Here is a 22,156-nt window from a genome sequence, read left to right on the forward strand (position 1 = left end):
TGGACAAAAAGTTATGGAGGCCTATGTTCGAGCTACCCCAAATAGCCACTCGGGTGAAAAAGGCCCAGCAGCTAAGGGGTTAAGGATGCAGCGTCCACAAATGTTGATTCACTCACTGAACCAGCAGCGTGCAGCTGGATAAAATTCAGACTTCACAGCATTATCCGAAATGGAATAACGGCGTAACTTCTCCCTTTACATCAGCATGTGTCAGAAGACGAGTCACACTCCCCACCCTTCCAAAGAAAGGATACATGTTGAAGGTCATATTGTATTCCGCAGTGGATTTCGTCTGTACACGGGATGTACTGACAATGACCTCGTGCACATTGAACTGAAATAAGTAATTCTGCTGTAAAAGCAGGAGAATAACGAGGCAGAAAGAACATTCATGCACAAAGTTAAAAACAAAAGTGACTGCTTGAATAGTACAGCACTCTAAACTGTAAAAATTGCATTATTTCTGTAATCCTTCCATTAGAGCAACAAGGCATAGATACATAATCAGGGACCTCAAAGGACAAACGCTACAACTATATAGACACCAAATACTCCACTAATGACCACGTGAAAATAAAATCCCAAGCATTTGGGATAAAACGAATCTCCTTCAAAGAGTCTCCTTCACGCACCAACAACCTTCTGCCTTCTCTTTAGACCCTTGGTTAGCCTCACCTCAATTGAGGCAATGCAGAGCTTACTGGCTTCTCTGACAAAACTAGCTCCGCTTACGGCACATACCGATCACCCTGATCACAGATCACTGGAAACCACATCATCCAGATCTTACCTAAACGCTACTGGTATGTCCAACCAGCACACATCAAGTAGATGTCCAGTTGCATGACCTACACAATCACTAATGCATAAAGACAGACTACCTACTAGATTGAGCTTCACATCACTGTCAGCTTTTCAATAACGATGAGCACATCCACTGCAGTGCTTCAAATAAAGAAATTCAAAAAGTTACAGACAAGGACACAAACCTTTTCATTCGTTTTGTTTAGTTTTTTTCATTTAACATTTTGCTTTAGTGATGCTGTATGATTTCAGATGCTTAGCATGCTCAAATACAGCTTAAGGGAGATATGAAGAAAATCAGGAACAATACAGAACAGGGTCATGCTTCTAAATAGATTAGTTCAAATTGAGGCGTAAATGATGTATCTAAGAGTTTTTTCTGAGGGGGAGGAGATTCCACTGGCATTTTAAGTAGAAGAAATGGCAGAAATCTCTTTCTGGGAATTCACTGGTCAAATATCATTCAGAGACTCAGATTTCTAAGACACTAACAATCTCCCTATCTTTGATTGCAGAATGTTGAGCCGACGCCGAGACTCAAAGCTGATTCCCCAGTCCCAAAGCCATTAAGCTAAGGGAGTTAATAAACAGCAAAGTTGCAAGTTGATAGACTTCACAACTTCACACAACCTTAGAGAACGATCCACCAATTGAAGAAAAGTTTTTTTTTTTTTACTTATGCAAGCTACCTATATATACCATCTAATATATTGGGAAAGCACAAAGACTGGCCAAAAGGGTCAAAGTTTTGGGTACATTTGCATATTATACCCCACTTCTAATTCAACCTGTTGCAAACCCACTAACACCTTTCCTCATCTCATACTTCTGATTCTGTGTGTGCTAGACAATATATCTTTTTCTAAGGGTTCCAACTTGATCATTTTAGTACAAATGTGAGTTTTAGGGTCCAGGAATTTTCAGAAAGAAAAAGCACATGAAGCCATCTCCAATGCTTTATCATAAAAAGATTGAGCTTCAGCAGGCACAGACCTCATCTAGGGTCAATCGATTTAAAACATAGGAAGATCTGAAAAGGACTATGCAGGGGTCTCATCTGGAGATCATCCACATCAATCAGATCGATCAACACCAGTAAAAACCTATATATTGTGGCTGAACAAGACACAAACGGGAGAAAGGATCTATGAAACTTTTTGCACCATTTTCCATGACTGAATGCTATGTTCCAAAGCTGACAGCAGACGTATTTAGACCTGCTCATTGATTTCAGGAAAGCTTGCTGTAACTCAACCAGCGAGAGCAGTTAAATCCAACAATATACATCAGCTCCATCAGTGTGCGGTTCTTTGGCAAAAGAAGATTAAATCCCTGCCAATCCATTGGGCCTTCAATCGTCAAACTGATCTTCTATCAATGGAACCCAGTCCAAAAAGTTCCATTTATGACGGAACAATGACCAAAAGTAATATCAATCCCTCTAGAACCACCCTTCCTGACTTCAGGATTATCATGTTCCAATGTGAGAACTCAATGCAAATGTAATACTAAAAAAGAAAATCTTCCTACTGCCCCATTCTTGACTCCTTCTCTTCTACTGTATCACGTGATTAAGGAGCCATTGGTCCCTCTTTCCAAATAAATGTGCAGCAGACTAACCTTTGTTCTGTGTTAGTAGCACTGTCTCCAAGTGAAACTGAGAACAAAAATATAAAATTAAAAGGTATCAACATTTTTGTTTAGAACTCTTTTAGTCATTGTGGAATTTGTTGTTTGGGTCGCTCCCTCCCTTTTTAGCCCCATATTGCCATGCCTCACAGTGCCTCCCCTGCTTGGCCGAACCATGATCCTGCCCACCTAGACTGACTCTTCACTCCTTAACAATTCAGTTTCACTGCTGGAGCTCAGAACAACAAATGTAACTGTTTGTAGTAGTTATCTGTTCTTGCTCACACTCACAATCCACGTGTTGTGGCCTCATGCCACTCTAAATGACTTGCCTACCAACAGCTTCCTCACAGAACATTCAAAATGGACAACCATGTTAAAGCATGAGACATTAAGGATGATATTCTTTGGTATACCTGTAAGGGCCCCTTTCGGTTTGATGGGTCCGAAGACCAGAGCCGCTATTCCACCATTGGTTGCTCCTACTGTCTAGTGCTTGGAAGCTAAATCTTCTAGCTAGCGCACTGTCATTTCTGGGTTGGTTGGGTCCAGAGAATAATCACTACTTGGTTGTTTTATGAACCTGCATCGCCCTGTGGGCTGGACTTTCATCGTACTGGGTGGAACCTTAGATTTTTTACTTTTGATGCTTCTGGAAAGCAGAATTCTTTAGTAGGTTGCACCTCCCTTGCACCTCAGTGGGACCTATTGAAACATACTGTTTTTCTTTTTTCTGGAGGGGGGAGGTACGTAGTGAGTTGCACACTGCTTTCTTGGATTGGACTCCTTATGCCCTTAACTAAAAGGCAAGCTATGGTTTTACATCAGCCCTCTCTGTTGTATACTGAACAATTCACCATTAGGATCCACATTTGAATCAAAATATGGCGGTCCTAGTGCTAAAACTTCTGTCTTGGCACAACATTGTAATTTATTAATTACCAGCTACTTTAGATATTATTCTCATGTTTTCCTAGGGTGTCTCCCCTTTGGTCTACATATTTAACTTACTTCCTTAAACATGAATACTTTTACACAAACATGTAATAACATTTATTGTCTTACAGTATCACACTGAAGGGCCTAATCCACTAAAGAAAAATACGGTTTCTGTACTTTTTCAAGTGTCACCTGCATAATGTAGTACAACAAAAAGAAATTAAATAAAGTCACTTTTACCAGACATATAAGTATATTGCACATCAATGAAAAGATCCAATAATGTAAAGAGGAATGAGGCCTAAATACAAGTTCCTTTATAAAGTCACAGAATCGTGAGGCGAGTTGCAATATCCTTGTAACACACTGCAGATACAGGGTGTTTTATTCAGTATATTATCATGTCTTCAAAAAGCATAACTCCTTGGTATCTTGAACTTTCTTTTGACAGACACAGGGCCTCATTTAAAAAAATGGAAGATGACCCTTCCACCAGACTTGCAGGATTTCTACCTTCTGAGCAGAAACACTTGAACTGGAAGCTCACCAGCCACTGGGTCATCAGGCCACAATGACAGTGACCCTTGCCCTACTTGGGGTGGCTCAGCGGTCCCTGGATTTTAATGCCTGGGACCAACAGTGGCCCTGATTCCCTCATGTGCAGGGACAAACCACTCTACACTTCAGGGCCGCTGAATTTTAGCTTACTGAAGCCAAGCCCATCCTACAAAAATGTTCACTGAGTGGGGGTCAAAAAAACATGGTACCTGGTGGTTAAACTGCTCTGCCTTCAGTGCATTTGCTGCAACAACAGAAAGATCTGCCCAAGGGTGACAGGGATTTCTAGAGATGGAGGGCATTTTTCCGCCAAAAGAAATAATGCCAGGGCCTCCGCTGACCTGGCAGGCTGCAGGCACCCGCTCGTTACAATAAGTGAGCCCCATAGTATGGTTGCAGACATCTAGAAAAAATGCAGAATTTGCTGGGCGAAAATAATCAAACCATTTTGAAACTAGTAATCTGTTGCAAAAATATAAACAATTTAAAGTAAGCCACTTTTAAAAACGGTTTTAGTTCAGTATGTGGTGTAACATGCAGAAGGATTCCTGTTTTCGTGCAGTGAGCTCCAGCAGGTCAAAAAACAAGCATTTGCAATGCAACGGGTCTCGCGTTTGCTCATGTTAGAGCTGATAGCGTTGTAAACTCCTAACCCGACTCTTCACCTATCCGCAAAAGTGCATTTATGTACGTAACCCAAAAAAGTGCAATTAACTGTGTAAAGCGCTCGACTTCTGCCAAGCGAAATCGCACTAGGAAAATAGAAAAAAAGTAGTCCACGAGCCGGACAGAAAACAGCGAGCCTCGCATGTTTTCTGTACTTGGTCGATGCGCTCGAGGAGGGCTAGCCACCGGAAAAGGCATGACGTATGCATGCCTTCAACTAATGAAAGCAAGCAGATTTTAATACGCAAGCCCACGAACCAATGAAAAACACTGACGTGACGTCGACAGGGCTCCGAGCCCTTTTCTAATACCTAAAGCGTCTCGCTGCGATACGCATGCGCGAGTGCATGCGACGCAGGCTCGACCCTAATAAGCATACTACCACAGATGTCTCCCCTTTGTTAACGACTGTTCATTTTCACTGAAAGTAGCTCAGAATGGGTATAAAGCTCGTTCTGTCTTTCCCTATTTAAACAGAGGTTGTGATTATACTCCCTGACCTGTCTTTCACAATGTCTGCTGACTCCTGCAGCAGGCACTGTGATGTCATATTAAGGCTTTACTAACTTATTATAGCAAATTGCCAATGTCATTTTCCTATAGTGATGTCACAACTAAACTGTAATAAGAAACAGAGAAAAGTGTTTATACATATATTGTAGACTTCCATGCATTATATAGTTGTTATTAAAAATATCAGTAAAAGTGCTCATGTTACTGGTTTGCCATAAATGAACGTGATTTAAATAATATTTAAAATGTACGCCACTTTCTTGACGATCAGAATAATGAGGTCATTTTTGTGCTCTTCATGGGCTATTTAATCATTTGACAAGTTACTTTTTTGATAATCATATAAAGCGGATTGAACCAATATATTTAAATACATAGATTAACTGAGCACGCATTTTTAGCAGTAGAAGATCCTGTATGCTGCCTCCGTGAATGGCTTGAATCTTTATTCATAATGGGACAGTGGCCAATCCACTTATCCAGAGATAAGGCAAAATCTTGCATTGGGCGAAATGTTGCAAAACAACTTGCATTTCCCAAGAACATTTTGTGCTGTTCTTTCCTGGGTCTGATATGAACGGGAAGGCACAAAACTGGAAAAAACCTCCCACATAGGATAATATGCTTTTCATTATTCACTGTGCCCTGCTACACCCTTTGTAAATCCATTGAATGAAACGTACTAAAATTGCATCAAACGCCATCAGTGCCTGGGGGTTTATTTCGCACATAACATTTTGAAAAACATTTAGGAATGCAACAGGTTTAGCTGCGTCCAACCTGCTAACCAAAAATCAGGCAGTGACAAAGACATCTGTCTTGGGTTTTGAAGAGGTTAGTTGAGCATGTACAATAACGCGTGTTATATACGTTCAGCTGCACTGATTCTTGTCTTCTCCAAGCCTGCCTGCAGTTCACATCTGTGCCTTGGCACCATCAAAACATTGCTGTCCATATTTACAATCACTGTCCCAGGACCATCTCCTCGGACTGCTTCACTGTGCTCAAGTCTGCATTTTGCCAGAAATGATCACTACTGCACCATGTTGCCAGGGATTACCACTACTATGCGAGTACCAGCACGTTGCCAGGAATTAACACCAATGTGCCAGGGTCAGCATGTTGCCAAGGGTTACCAAATTGTGCAAGTCTGGCATGCTGCCAGGAATTACCAGCAACGTGTCAGGACCAGCCTAATGCCGGCGCTTACCACCATTGCACCACGGCCTACATTTTACCAGGAAGACAGTCATAGGTGCACACATAGAAGCCCACGTGTACATGCACACACAGACATACAGAGGAGCGCACACAGACAGGCACACACACAAATTAGCACACACAAGCAGTGCACAAATGTTTTTGCCTCTCCGACTCTTGCTAGTAGTCCTGCAGGCCTATCTCTTCTCTCCTCTCCCCCACACAGCTCCTGATATATGTTCCCAGGAGAAGCAGTGGTCGCGCATGGGACAGCTTGAGAAAGGGAGAACAATAGGTACAAGTAGGTGTGTGGTGGGGATGAGGGGAGCATGCAGCAATTCTTGGCAGGGTTGGGACAATGCAGGCTTAAACGGAATTCAAGATGAGAGGGAAGAATGAGGCGGAAGTGCAGGAATGGGTTGGGATGGGACAGCAGGTGCAATTGCCTGACAGGGTCTCGGTGGGGGGGAAGGGGAAGAGGAGTAATCAAGCAGGAGTGTGGGGTTGGAATAGGGAAATAAGTGAAGCGACTGACTGGGTTACTATTGGAGACCTTGTGGAAAACCAGGGGGTTGGGTGGACAGCCATCAGGTGTTCTGGGGTGGATGGGGGGCAGGCACAATAGAGGCACTGATAAGCAAATAAGTTTTCTTTTGCCAGTGCAGACATTGGTGCACATGAAATTCTTGGCATGTGAAGTACGGATTCCAGCTTGCATAGGAACTGGAGTACGGTATACCTACCAACGTGCTGACAGCCCTTTTTTATATTAACTCAAATAGGCTTTGCTACAAGGCGGTAGTGAGACAAAACTAAAACAAGATTTGGTAGAGGTAAGCTTTTTAATGCAAACTTTGCGAAAAGTAACAGTGAGTTCTAAAATGATTGTGAGCTGATGCACTACATGAAGTAATACCTTCAGCGTAGCTACTTTAACGTAGGTAGAGCCTAATTCATCAAAAGTATTCCAGGACTTAATCTGAATTATGTGTGGAAAGGTTCCATAACCAATGCAAAACTGTGATTCGATTTGCAGACTTAAGATCAGAATTGATTTGAACACAGAAGTGTTACTTAATAATGCAAAAATACTGCAAATAATGAAAATGTCACTTACCCAGTGTACATCTGTTCGTGGCATCAGTCGCTGTAGATTCGCATGTTTTGCATAGCTCGCCATCTGGTGTTGGGCCGGAGTGTTACAAGTTGTTTTTCTTCGAAGAAGTCTTTCGAGTCACGGGACCGAGTGACTCCTCCTTTTGTCTCCATTGCGCATGGGCGTCGACTCCATCTTCGATTGTTTTTTTTCTGCCATCGGGTTCGGACGTGTTCCTGTCGCTCCGAGTTTCGGAACGGAAAGATAGCTAATTTCGGAAGATTTTCGTCGGTATTGTTGCGTTCGGGATCGGCGTAGTTAGATTCAACACCGCGTCTAAGATCGAAGAGCTCCGGTGCCCTTCGGGGTAATTTTTTCGATCCCCCGTCGGGGCCTGGTCGGCCCGACCGCGTGCAGAAGAACGCCGATGGAACGGACCCCGTTCCGTTTCTGTCCCAAATGCCACAATAAATACCCCTATACAGACCAACACTTGGTCTGCAACCTGTGCCTGTCACCTGAGCACAGTGAAGACACCTGCGAGGCCTGTCGTGCGTTCCGGTCCCGAAAAACACTCCGAGACCGTCGAGCCAGAAGACTTCAGATGGCGTCCGCGCCGACAGCCCACCGGGAGTTCGAGGAACAAGAAGAGGAGGGAACCTTTTCGATCCAAGAATCGGACTCCGAAGGATTCGACGATACACAAACCGTGAGTAAGACGTCGAAAACCACTCGCCTCCCCGGGAGCCTGTAGCAGTTTGGAAGTTACCTTCAACTATTTGTATATGTATCATCTCAACCTTAAATAGGTACATACTTAGTCACTCCATTGCATGGGCACTATTACTACAATTCAACTCCTACCCCACCCTCTGCGGGGAAAAACAATCGAAGCTTTTTTCGGCTCCGAGGTGACTTTTTTCTTTTTCGGGGCCGAAACCTCTCGGCGTCGATCTTCTTCGGTGCCGCTGTCTCGGCGTCGAGCCGTGTCTACACCGGTATCTCGGTGTCGATGCTTGTCTCCAGCACTTTCTCGGTCCCGAGAAGGCTGCGTGCCGGTGTCTCGACCGGAGTCGTACGATCTCGGCACTGTTTGGGCCTTTTTCGGTGCCGACGGTCGGTCACCGAATTTATGGGTCGAGCCATGGCCTGGTGGCAGTGGCGTCCCCTGGGCCTTGTAAATCTTCTTCTGAGTGGTTTTCGACGTCTTACTCACGGTTTGTGTATCGTCGAATCCTTCGGAGTCCGATTCTTGGATCGAAAAGGTTCCCTCCTCTTCTTGTTCCTCGAACTCCCGGTGGGCTGTCGGCGCGGACGCCATCTGAAGTCTTCTGGCTCGACGGTCTCGGAGTGTTTTTCGGGACCGGAACGCACGACAGGCCTCGCAGGTGTCTTCACTGTGCTCAGGTGACAGGCACAGGTTGCAGACCAAGTGTTGGTCTGTATAGGGGTATTTATTGTGGCATTTGGGACAGAAACGGAACGGGGTCCGTTCCATCGGCGTTCTTCTGCACGCGGTCGGGCCGACCAGGCCCCGACGGGGGATCGAAAAAATTACCCCGAAGGGCACCGGAGCTCTTCGATCTTAGACGCGGTGTTGAATCTAACTACGCCGATCCCGAACGCAACAATACCGACGAAAATCTTCCGAAATTAGCTATCTTTCCGTTCCGAAACTCGGAGCGACAGGAACACGTCCGAACCCGATGGCAGAAAAAAAACAATCGAAGATGGAGTCGACGCCCATGCGCAATGGAGACAAAAGGAGGAGTCACTCGGTCCCGTGACTCGAAAGACTTCTTCGAAGAAAAACAACTTGTAACACTCCGGCCCAACACCAGATGGCGAGCTATGCAAAACATGCGTATCTACAGCGACAGATGCCATCGAACATATACTTTTCTGCACTTAACTAAGCCATGGTCGAGCACACATGAACCCCTAAGTTTCATGATGCTAAGATTCTGTGAAGGAAACATCTGAAACAAAATACTCCAAAGGGAAGAGATCTATGTCTGTGGTTATTGATGTCATTTCTAAAGGCCATATGATCAGACAATTCTTGAATACTGAAAGACAAAGGCCTCAAACAATGTCTTTAATAATGTGTTGGAGTGAGAGAAGAAAACTTCATGTAGAACATAATGAACAGCTTGCATTGTAATGACCAAGGGTTTTTAGCTAACTACCAAGGACTGCATTAATAGAACTCCTGTGAGAAATGTAGCAGACCGTATGGGAACTCCACTGGAAGCCATTGGAGTTTCCAGCATTCCAATGACACTTGATAAATTTTCGTAAAGCCCATTCAAGGCAGACAATTAAGTTCTGGGGCATTTGGAGGTTAGTTACATGTGTTACTACTAGCCTGATGTAAAGGACTTCTATAATAATCAATTTGGGCTGGAATGTGCAAACTGGCGACATAGATGTTGTTGAGGTACAATAAATGCAAAGATCTTTGTCAGCAACTACAAATAATTCCTCATTGGGCAATTCATTGGTACTGTGTTCAGGGACCTCTAAATGATGGAAGTCTGAGTCTATTTTGTGGGGATTCATACCTGAAGCATGTGATCAATGCAGATGTCAGTGGCAAAACATTGACTCACTGAGCCTTCTTGCTAGCAATTAAAAATAACAACATGTTCAATTCACATGTGTTACAGGTAAAATTAAAATCAAACATGAATCCCAAATATTTTACTGAAATGAAAGGTATCATAATGTACTCCATGTTAGGAGGCCAAACTGTTGCAATCTAGAGATCACTATGCCAATCCACCTGCTTTAGTGGAATCTAATTTATGAAAGTTCTTTCAGATCATTTTATAAACATCCATTTACAAACTTTACCATCATACCATGCCAATTAGACTATAATCTAATTTGCTCAAGATGTTGATATTATTAGTCTGGGTTTATAGTAAAAGCTATGTTAGAGGATGAGAAGAGCAACAAGCTGGGCATAGTCATCGAACATGACCCATGATATGGAGAAGCGCTGAAGTGTTTTACATGATCAGGTAGCATTTTGAAAGAACTGGAGGAAGAAGTCAGAGACCAGTCATTAATAAAGGAGTGAAAGCAGTCCAGTCCAGCATTACAAGATTTCTGCATTTGCAAGTGAGCAGATCAAGATGGTATGGTCAACCCTGTCGAAGGCTACAAATACATCCCAAAAAAATCCAAGACAGCCTTACCGCTTGTATAAAATGATCAACAAAAGTAGATCAAGTACAGTTGTTGGGACGGATTGTGTTGCCCCTACTAGTTCTAAAACCAGACTTGGGCAACCTTCTTGACTACTTTGCCTGCTATTGGAGGCATCTATATAGACTTTACACCATCAGAATCATTGGAATCCTATGTGAGCTTTTTAATTGTGGGAGGAGAAAGGCTTTTTCGACTGCTTATGGCACAATGGTGCTTTGAAACCAATAATTCTGAATTTTAATCAAGGACAGTAACAAGAGTGAGTCCAGAGAAAATATGGGCATGAATATGAACGCCCTGGGGAAATAGTGAGTATTTATTGCACCTGATGGCTCAGAATATATCTGCAGCAATAAATACCATTTAGTATTTTCCCATCAATGGGGAATTACCACACCAAAATCCGCATGTATTGTTAAATACTGGGTCATTTTCATCTGTTAAATCCTGGCAGGTGTTACCTGCCACAATTTAACATAAGGTGCAAACGTTACTGCATCACTTATAATTCCGGTCAATGCACAAACAGGTGTTTTATTTGGGCCCACAGTTTAATGGGGGCCTTGTAATCAGCCCCACCTGGTAACAAGAAAAGGGTCCTCAGCAGAAATGTTAACCCACACAGAAAAGCTAACACATGAGGTGCAGAGAACGCAAGAGAACTATGGAGACTGGTCCTTCTGATCTGTTGTGGCAAGCTACTTTTCTCGGAGTAGGTGGAGAGATTCCAAGGGATCCTGTTGGCGTTCGCACAGAATTAATCTCTCTTTATGAATCTTTAAGCACTTTCAATGTTTTAGCATTGGCTGACCAACAATAGACAGCGATGTCTAATACTCTGAATTTCGAAAACGTTAATTCAAAGCTGTTTAAAAAAAACATACACTTATTTTGAAAACAATACTTTAGTAGATGATATAAACAAAGGATGAGAACTATCCCTCAAAACTTTAAACAACTACTTTGAGGAGTTTGAAGTTTTTGAAACACGGCTGCTCAAGTAGTTAGTTTCAGCTTGCTTTAACAACGGCCTAAAATGGAGCAACCGACTTTCATAAAGGGAAAACAGAAACAGAAAGCTGCTAAAAGAGGGACACCAGCAAGAAGAGAAGCTGGCGTGTTGTCTGATGATAGAGGAAGATATGTTCTTTGTGATCTAACAGGAAGATATATCGACCATTTACTTGTAACTGAATTTACCATTAACCACTGATGAGTCTTACTAAACTGCCCAACACCTTATGGTGGCAAAGTTTGTTCTATTGTGTAATGGTAAAAAAGTACATCTGCTTTTCAAGACCACCCAGCCAAATTGACACAAGATGACTCCTCCTACGTCAATACACATGCATTTTACTCCATATGGCTCTCTCAGAGAAATAGTCTGCTTGACAATCAAACTGCTGCTAAGAAGGGCTTGATGTAATTCTCTGTCATGTTCACCCTGCTTGAGACTCTTCACAGCATGCATAATTGTTCTTTAATAGTTGTGGTGCGTTCCGTCCTAAAAGATGTTGCATATATTCTTTTAGATAAATATGCAGCATATATTCTTTTACATAAATATGCGGCAGGTTAGATGGGTGCTTCATCGCCATCTAATGTCCTCCATTTCTAACATTTACTAAATAAAATATAAAATGAAAGCTTGGTTACAAGCAAGGCAGTTATCAATTAAAGGACACCAGCAATATAGTAGCGTTATTCTCTCAGCGAATCTATTTTGAAAGCATAATTGAAAAAGTGTTAAGTCCGTGGTCTGACCACAGAACTGGATAAACTGATCTGCCAAAAACTAAATTCAGAGAGGCAAAGATGAAATCAAAAATATGTCCACCTCCGAGTAGCAGAGGCAATCATTTGTCGCAGACTGGCCGCCTACCTCCACCACCCAGCTGTGTTTTGCCCACCGCAAATACATTTGACCAACTCTTACTCAGACATTTTATTCAGAAAGAAAGGTATTGACGGCACAGTCTGCAGTACCTTACCATCATGGGAGGCCACACAGCTTCTATGACCCTACAGTAGCGCTGCCCCGAAGAGGGGACTATTTCACCAATCACAGAATCAATGTCCCGCACATGTGGCCATTTCAGGGCTGTTTTAGTCCAGGACTACCGTGATTGGTAACAATACACCATCTTGTCTAGTTAAAAACTGCTGAGTGAGCATAGCTAAAGCTAAAAGTAGAAAAACAAAGTCAAAACAAAAGCATTCGCTGACTTACCCAGCATTTGAACTAAGTAGACTAGCAGCAGTGCCTTCATCCTTAGTAAAGTCTGGTGTGTTAGGCTTCCTTTTCTGATTGCCCTGCTTGTCTTCATTGTCACTACAGTAGCCTTTCACCAATGAATTCTTGCTGAGGCAGTGAACTCCATAGTCTGTCTCGTAGCCATTTAGTGTTCCGCGTCCCGCTCGCTTCTGTGAGCTTTCGTAGTGGCATCCATCACTTTTGTTCTCATAAGGATCAGGGGTATTCGTTGGCAGTTTGTACCCATGAGAAATTAGAAGGTCCTCAACACTGAACATGCTGCCAGCTTCCGTCAATTGTGTGCTGGGCAAAACGTAACTTCAGCAGACTCATTCATTTCTGCAAAAGAATGGAAGAAAGAGTTTATAAATTTAGTGATTCATTCAGTACATTGCGGTAAGTGTTTTTGGTTCACGCGGTCATTTTCTCAAAGACTCTGCTTTGGCATGAGTAACACACACATGCTGTTAAATCATGTGATGTTCCTTCCAAGACAACAAATGTCCAAGTCAGGGTTAGGTCCTTAATATTTGCAGAAAGTGCCTATCTTACACAAATGGATGTGGTGCTTCCTCACTTCTGATCATTTTCATGAAACTATCGCGAAGAAGAATTTACATAAATGGATATGGCGATCACTTCTTATGGCAATTGTTATGAAAATATCTTGAAGAGGAATTTTTGTAAATGTACCGTTTTTAAAAATAAAAATTGGATAGGAGTACTATATTGATATATTTATACATTGTTCTTTGCCTACATAGTCATACAAATTTGCTCAATGTCATTACTACTGTCCATCAGGTGGTCTATAAGATTATTATATGCAAATGGACCTGAGTTTCTCGTCCGTGTTAACTGTCATCTCTCTATCTCTCTCTGCCCCCTTTTTTCTCTCTCCACCCTCTCATGCTCTGCTTTTCCAAGAGTGTTCTGACACTTTCCCCATCCTCCCCATTTTATCAAGCTCTTAACTCTCCAAACTGAAGCTCTCATCCCTCACCCAAATTTGGTTTATAAGGTTACAAAATGCAAGCAGAATGAAAGTAGTAATTGCTTACAGTCTCAGTCTTCCCATTGGCTGAGCAACCAGAACATTCGACTCCAAAGTGCATTAGCAAAATAAATAGTTCACCTTTATAATGTGAGTGCTAAACTATAGGTTTGTTTGTCAAGCATCGTTAACAAAAAGAAAATAAAAACATTTAAAAATACTGGAAAAAAGAAAATATATCTTAAGCTATCTCGACACTGAATGTTTTCAATCTTTATAAACGGCATAGATTACTTTTCCATTTTCATACATGACTAATCAGATTTTAAAATGTCTGTTGCAGGTGTACCAGCTTAAAAATAAGACAGATGACTAGTTAAAAGTTTTTAAAACATAATACGTGCGAGGAATCGACAGAATGTAAAGCAAAATGTTTGGTCCTTTATTTGCCACACAACGTGGTGCTGCCCAGCCACTTACTGCTCAGTAGTAGCTGGGGAGCAGATGTATGGTACTTCGTGAGAAGAGATATCTTTCCAGTCTTTCTAAGTATATCTTCAGTCTCGGAGACAGGCAACTTGAATACAGCAGCATGTCCATTCCCCAGTGTTATAAATACTGACTTGTGTGACAAGATGTGGATTTTCATGCAACATGTAAAAAGCAGGAGATAAAGACAAACCAACCTCATAAAGATCGCTCCTTGGCATAGATATACCTGTTGGTCTTTCACAGACACGCTGGGAGGGATGTGGAGCAACACTGAGAGCGCAGGAGTGAGTGGATAAGGGGAAGCTGCACATGGGTGAAAGAGCAAGAAAACACATGCACTTCTATGAGCTACTCAAAAAATGAAAAATGTAGTTCTTGGGTGTGCGGAAGGATACAAGTCATCCAATCAAAAGGATGGCAAATAAGCTATGTTCCAGTGGAAAGACAAATGTTTTGTCGACCAAACGCCTTCAGCAGTTTAAGATATAATTATGTGTAGTGATGGACAGAAACTGCATGACACCACTCCTTACAAGGACAGTGACTCTCATGCATGACAGAAACAATTCATTCACAAGTAAAGACAAATAAGGGCCCCGTCTGATGAAACCCATGTTAGACTATGAGATGTCTCATAGCTCACTACGATCTCTGGTTAAGATTAGGATGACAACTCCAATCAGGGCCAACAAAGATGATACCCTAGGGGTTTAAGGGGGACTTTTAAACATTTGGGAGGCCAAAAGTTTAACATATTTTTCTCAGTTCATGAAACGAGGCAAAATAAATATACTGAGACAATTCAATTTAATCCTCACACACAATTTTATAAATATTTGCAAATTAAGCATTATTTCCTTGGATGCAACCAGAGGCAAACCCATCGAAGGGACCCCCATTGATGACTCTCTTGTAGCACACACAAAAAGGGCTATCACAAGATACCTAGGGCCAGATTCACAAACTGCATTAGTACTACAGTGGTACTACTCACTGCAATTCATAACCCTATGGGCGGAAATCTCCACTTTCTCCTTCCCTATATATTTTCCACATGGCGATCTCTGCAAATATAAGTTTTACTGCTTAGTAAGTGTGGAAGGGACTGGGGGAGTGATGGGAAAATGGGGAATATCTACTACTGAATGGGAGGGGTAAGAAGTTTAGGGATGGACATGATAACGCATGATAATAATACAAACACCCACCAACAAAAGAGGAACACCACTTTTATTCACAAACAACATGTCTAAAGTTACTACTGTCCTAAAGGAACAAAACAGTAATAAAAGGATTACGTCTAACACCACATTAGGCCAATGACAGGTAATGCAACACCCATCCAAAGTAAATAATGAAGGAAAGGGCTCAATATAACACCCCCAAAGGAAATATTGTTAAAATAAATATATATATGTATATATATATATATATATATATATATACACACACACACACACATGTACACACACACACACACACACAAACCTAGAATTCTGTAAACTTTTATTAAAAATTTAAATGTTTAACAAGCGATGTCTGGCTCTTTTACGGGGCCAGCTGCAGGCACATAGTACCAAAAGGGAGGAATGATCTTTATTTGCCCTTAAACAAAAATACTATGAAAGAGCAACAAAGTAGGGACTCTGGTAGCATGGAGACTTTGGCAACAACTCGCTCACACTCATATCTTGAAGATCCATGATGGAACCAACACCTGGTCTACTTCTGAGATGGTTAAGCAACAAGCATTCCGAGATTTCTATCTCTCTGTTTATGGAGGAGAGGATTCCCCCTGGATGCTATCAAAGCTTACTTGGCGGGCTGCAGCTGGGACTTGCTCGAACCCCTTCACTCTGAACTGCTTAAGGCAATATCTCGCTACAGGAACTTCAGCGCACCTTGAAAAGTCTCCTTCTGGGCAAAACATCCAGCTCAGACAGTCGACCAGTGGCATTCTACAGAACATTCTTCCACCAGCTACAGGACCACTTGTTGGCTCTTTTCAATATATTTACGCTGGATACAGGTTTGACCCTCACCATGTCTGATGCTGAAATCAATCTGATTGCTAAACCGGGCAAAGATCCTTCTGTCTGCACCTCTTATTGCCCCATGGCACTTCTGAATACTGATGCTAAGCTCTTTTCCAAAATTTTGGTGATAAGACTGGAGCCTTACCTTTCGGGTCTCATCGACCTGGACCAAGTTGGCTTCATACGGGACAGACAAGGAGCGGGCAATATTCGTTGCATTGGCCACACTAGTGGGGAAGTTCCACCGTCACAATATACCATCATGCCTACTCTCAATGGACGCGGAGAAGGCATTTGACATGGTCAGCTGGGCCTTTCTCCGACCAGTGCTTGCTAAAATTGGCCTAGGTTCTGCGATGATTAACAGAATTATGGCACCCTATAATTTTCCTACCACTAAGTTACAAGTCAATAGCCCCCTGTCTCAGTCCATTACTTGGGGATGAGGCAAAAGGTAAGGTTGAACTCTCTCACCCTTACTTTTTGACTTGGTGGTAGAACCACTGGCAATCACTATTCAACAGGCAGAGGATATAGTGGACATACATTTTGGGGGCCAAACTCATAAGGCAGCACTATTTGTGGATGACCTCCTGCTGATCCTTGTCAATCCCGGGACTCCACTTTCGGCGTTGGTTCAAACACTACTTGTGCTTGAAAGTGTTGCAGGTTTCAAAATCAATATGGGCAAGTCCCAAGCACTAAACCTTACAGTACCTCCATCTGGCCTCCCACGGCTCAGTCTCATGCGCCCTTTCAATAGGCACAGCGCTCTATTGAATACTTGGGCCTACATCTCACTTTGACCTTGACCACCTGGACAGCGGCAAACTTGTCCATTTACCGCAAATCCACCCTGGAAGAACTCCAGCCCTGGAAACCCCTGCAGGTCTCCTGGCTGAGCCGATTAAACATCTTCTATAGCTATCTAACGTTATGCTTTCCTGATGTCTCTATACTTTGGAAATTTGTTAACAAAAAACATTTGAGTTCAAAAATTAAATGTAACTCACATTTATAAAATACAACTTTTAATTACATTTACTAAATATTAAGTACAAATTTAAATTCCTAGGTAGGGCACTAGTATTTTATTTAAAAAGTAATATTTCTAAAACAAATAATATATCTACATTATTTATTTAGTAATCATTTATTATGTAATGGGTTCTAATATTTTATATTTATTAGTTCTAGGTTGAAAATAATTACATACATATATACGTATTAATTACACATTACTGATAGCCATTTTGCAGTTATAGTTAGATAAGTAAGCTCACAGTTTACACAGAAAAAACACGTTTTTTGTTTTAATAATAATGTTGGCAACATTTGACTAATCTGCAAAAGGCTTTCCAAAAAGAAATGTTCATCCACATCAGCTCCTTCATGGAAAGTTTTGTACTAATCAGTCAAGCAGGGACCAAGAAAAAGGGGGATCCCAAAACTCTGATTTCCCATTTTAAGTCACATAGGAAAGTTTGCTCTCCTATAGAGAATAAACAGCTGAACAGAATTACACCAAGTTTGGCAGAAAGTTTAACTTTACTCAGAAAGTATGATTTTCATTGTTTCATGTAAATCTGTTTAGCCGCTTTGAGAAATTTGCATTTAAAGAGGTGCTTGGCTGGGCTTCAGGGGGTTAAATAGATAGTGGTATCTGGACGGATGGTCCTGGAGGAGTCCCGAGGTACAGAACTTTTTTTTTTGTAATTGTACCGCTGGTTGGCAGAGGGAGCTTTTTCTCCAGACAGCTATTTCGGTACTCTGGTACTGGAACCACGGTACCCAGCGATCTGATTGGTAAACTGCCACTCAGAGAAAAATGTCTCAGCCATTATAATAAGACTCAAGGACTCTGTCGCTGTTACTTGAATAAGTAAAATAAAAGGCTATATGGGAGAGGCATAGGGGAACAAATGCTAAGTAACACTTAGCCCTGCATACTTTCTACAGTATTACCTTGATTTATTTTGTCAGGGTTTAAACAACAAATACATGTTCTACTCTCATCATAGCATTTGGGTTTGATAATGTGGATTATGCACTTTCAAACAAATAAGAAATATGAACATAGACTTTTTTCTTTAAACTTAATCAGACAAGATTTTCAGTACAATTTCTGTACCTCAGTGCCTCGTTTGTACCAAAGTTCAGATGCTAATATTAAACGTTTACAGCAATATCCTGTCTATCTGTGCCAATTTAATATGAACACTCTTTCAAACTGCAGAACAGGATGTTTATACCAAAAGCACTATTGTTTTCGATGATGGCAGTATTAATATTGCACTTAAGGCAGTGACATGACTGAGGCAATACACACAACCAGGCAATGCTAAAAGGCACAATATTAAGAATATTTTATGATCAGCAGTGTAGCTTACTTAGAACTTAATTATCAACCAATTAAAAGTATGAGGTTGACATATAGAAACTAAAGCCATACTTGGAAATTGAAAACAAGCACTCAAAAATTAAATTCCTGTTGGATGCTTTTGCAATCAGTGTGGCAACAATTCAAGCAACATCGGATCTATACACGGATGTATTCATAAAGCTCATTGATATGTACAGTACAGTACGGACATCCTACTCCAACATCAATTTTCTCTTACTTAGGGCCTGATTTATGGTTAAGTCGTTTGCCTACTGTCCCTCAGAGTGATGGAAGTGTGCCACCCTGGCTGGACTAACAGCTCCCACATTGTGAGATCACCGACAGTCCAGTGGAGATCTCTATGCCTTCACAGGAGCTGCCACACGGGTCTCAGATGATTGCACAGAAAGTTTTGGGAGCATCTGCCATGTTGCAGGAGGCCGCTCACTCATTTTTTTTGTATTACAAAAACAAACTCCCACAATGGAGTTTGTTTTTGAAAGAAAAAAAAAAAGTAATGACCCTGACACCCTGGAAGTTTTCTTTAAAGAGAAGCGTCATTAGAATCTTCTTCTGTTCAGGACTGCCATGCTTTCCATGGCAGTCCCAAACAGGAAACAAAACACATCCTCCCACCCTCTGTAAATAATAGGGCATTCTAGTGTTCTTACATCGACACCCCCTACTTCATCAGGCTGTCTGTGTAAGGTTTCTGTGGTGAAACAAGTGGGGAGGTCTGCAATTAGAAACCTCACATCTGCCGGACTCAAAATAGAGCGGAAGGACGGATAAATTGACAGACACTGTTCTCCAGGATGTTTGTGGTGGACCTCTTGTCCACAAAACGTATAGAGTAAGACCCTTACTAGCTGCAGACTAACCTTTACTGGCTATTCTAGTTTAGTTATATATTTTTTGCAGCTCCCCAGTTTTGGTTATAGAAAGGAATATTACCAATACTACATGGAGACCGTTTGATTTTCACAGCAACTTGACAAGCCTATGGTTCTAGCAGCTCAGTCTCCTTTAGCTGTGGGTACAGGAAAATATCTCCCTTCTCTACATGAGTTGCATTTATAGTTTAATTATCAAATGAGCACAAACAGAGATAGGATCCATGGCTCTTTATTTTCTTGTTAATCATTTGGATATCTTCTTCAGAGCCATTTTGAATTTAATGCATTTGCATCTACTGTTAACACATTTGGGGCAAATTTCTACCACATAGCCACAACACAGTTGAATTATTATGTTCCTTGTAAGTCGTTATAGGATTTTTAACCATGGGGCCTGTATAGTAGCAGGAAGGCCGGGATACAAGTGGTTAGATGTCCCCAGATGGGATATATGAACAGCTTGTAATGATTTAACTGGATTCACTTGACCATGAATTTGCAGCAAGCAGCCAAAGAAACAGAGATATTCTCTGTGCTGTCTTTCATCAAAGCATGAGCTTATTTGACTTTGACTAAGGGAGTAAACACAGTTTACCAAAGTCAATAAGCTCAGTATAAATCTGAACAGTCCCTTTAAGGGGGAGATCCTGCAGAGAAATATTTACTAGAAGAGACAAAACCTCAAACCAAACTCACTTCAAACAGGTCATTAACTTGTGAAAGACTTTTTTAAATGTGCAGTTTTTGGAGACAAATAATTTTTGAATACTAATGATTTTTATGATGAATACAGTCATGACTGATGAAGTATTAAAAGTTGCACTTGAAATGATCTTACTTAGATGTTTAGGAATATGTTTATTAATGTAGTTCAGTTATGACACAATTCTGCAGAAACACCATTTTATATTGATACTGTTTTGGTGTTCTATTCATCTTGTTCCTGCTCATTGCCCTTGCCAATCAATGTCTACATGCATGTCTTCACTCCTCACAGTCTTCACAAAGCACAGGACACTGACACAATAACTTATTTTCCTTACAGTGCATGTATTGTGAATGAAACATTATTGTGTACTAAATGTATCAAATTGAAGGACACTTCTGCTGGAAGTTCAAATGTAGGCTCGTTAGCATACACTAGTGCATGAGTCTTGGGGCCTAATTTAGATGTTGTGTGCCGAGTTCCCTCCCCAAGCGATTTAACTAAGTGAACGTTTCTGTTGGCCATCACACTACGTCCCGCTTCCTTCGGTTACAGCATGTAATGGCCCCTCCTCCGGTTTCGGTTTGCCTTTCATCCAGCTGCGATCCTTTCTAGGCATTCACGCAGGGAGCCAATAACTCTCATGCTCACGGAGGTGGTGGCGCTTTTAATCGGCTTTCTTCTGTCAACTGTTTTACTTTTTATTTTCAATTTATGTGGCAAGAAAAGTCCAGTTAGGAATTTACAACGCTAATAGCTCTAACTCAAGTAAACGTGAGATGCACTGCATTGCAAATGCTTGTTAAAGTTACTGTGACATGCATATGTGGGGGTCCCGAGTGGGTCAGACATGGATGGAGACACACGGGTACACAACACATATTGCACACATTCACAACTGTCATTATGGTGCCAGTGTTTATTGGCAAATGAATGCATGTACCACAATTACAGTATATTCACACCTGTCAACTGTGTCCATGTGTACACAATACCAGGGGACCTGTACCAGTCATGTTGTGCTGCAAGTTGTGTGTGTGAGTCAGTACATTTATGTGTCTATGCGATACAATTGGCTGGGTGAGGAGGAGGGAGCTGGAGTGGCTGCTGTGGTGGTGTCAGAATGTGTGCCACTTGCATATGGATTTTAAGTTGTGTTGTATTGGTGCGTGCAACTTACAGATGAGAGGTGTTGTGTGGTTGTTGTGATGTGTGCAGTTGTGCTTGTGTATGAGTGTGTTTGTGTAACTGAGTGTGTATTTGTGTTGGTTGTTGTGGTTGTGTCATATGTGGGTGCAGTGCCAATGGTGAACGTATGTTTTTTCGTGGATGGCCGTCAATGTTTGTTTGCAGCATGTACGTACCGTGTGAAAAAGCAATGACACAGGTATGTATGTGGTGTGTTGTGTAGTGTGTTGTGCAGAGGGACACATATGACTAAGGTACCGTGTGTGAGACTTACCTCCATTCCATAGCCCCTGCCATTTTACGATGTACATTGGGCCCCACAATGTCCTCTGCAAGCCGCCACCAGTTCTCTGCTTGCAGAGCTGTAATATCTAAATATGGCAGGAGGAACACCATTGACTTGTCGGACTTCTCAGGTCCACCGCCGATGCAGCTTGGTGGGGCAACCACCAAGCTCTAAATCAGGCCCTTATTCCAAAACGTTTTATATTGTGTTGTACAGCTCCAGGCTGTGCTTTTGCTGTGGAAGCTGCTGGAGTTTCCTCTTTCATCAGAAAACGGTTAATGTAATAATTTTGTTATGATT

General features: G+C 41.8%; 1 protein-coding gene across 2 annotated transcripts in view; it reads right to left on the reverse strand.

Annotated features, from left to right (window-relative positions):
- Positions 1 to 22,156, reverse strand: part of JCAD (junctional cadherin 5 associated) — a 260,127-nt gene that overhangs the window by 145,331 nt on the left and 92,640 nt on the right. For both annotated transcript variants that reach the window (XM_069211287.1, XM_069211288.1), the window contains exon 2: positions 12,852 to 13,214. In XM_069211287.1, the coding sequence (XP_069067388.1) occupies positions 12,852 to 13,153 (302 nt within the window). In that variant the 5' untranslated portion in view covers positions 13,154 to 13,214. The remainder of the gene's footprint in view (positions 1 to 12,851; positions 13,215 to 22,156) is intronic.

Source organism: Pleurodeles waltl, chromosome 10, assembly GCF_031143425.1.
Source record: "Pleurodeles waltl isolate 20211129_DDA chromosome 10, aPleWal1.hap1.20221129, whole genome shotgun sequence".
Taxonomy (NCBI): Eukaryota; Metazoa; Chordata; class Amphibia; order Caudata; family Salamandridae; genus Pleurodeles; species Pleurodeles waltl.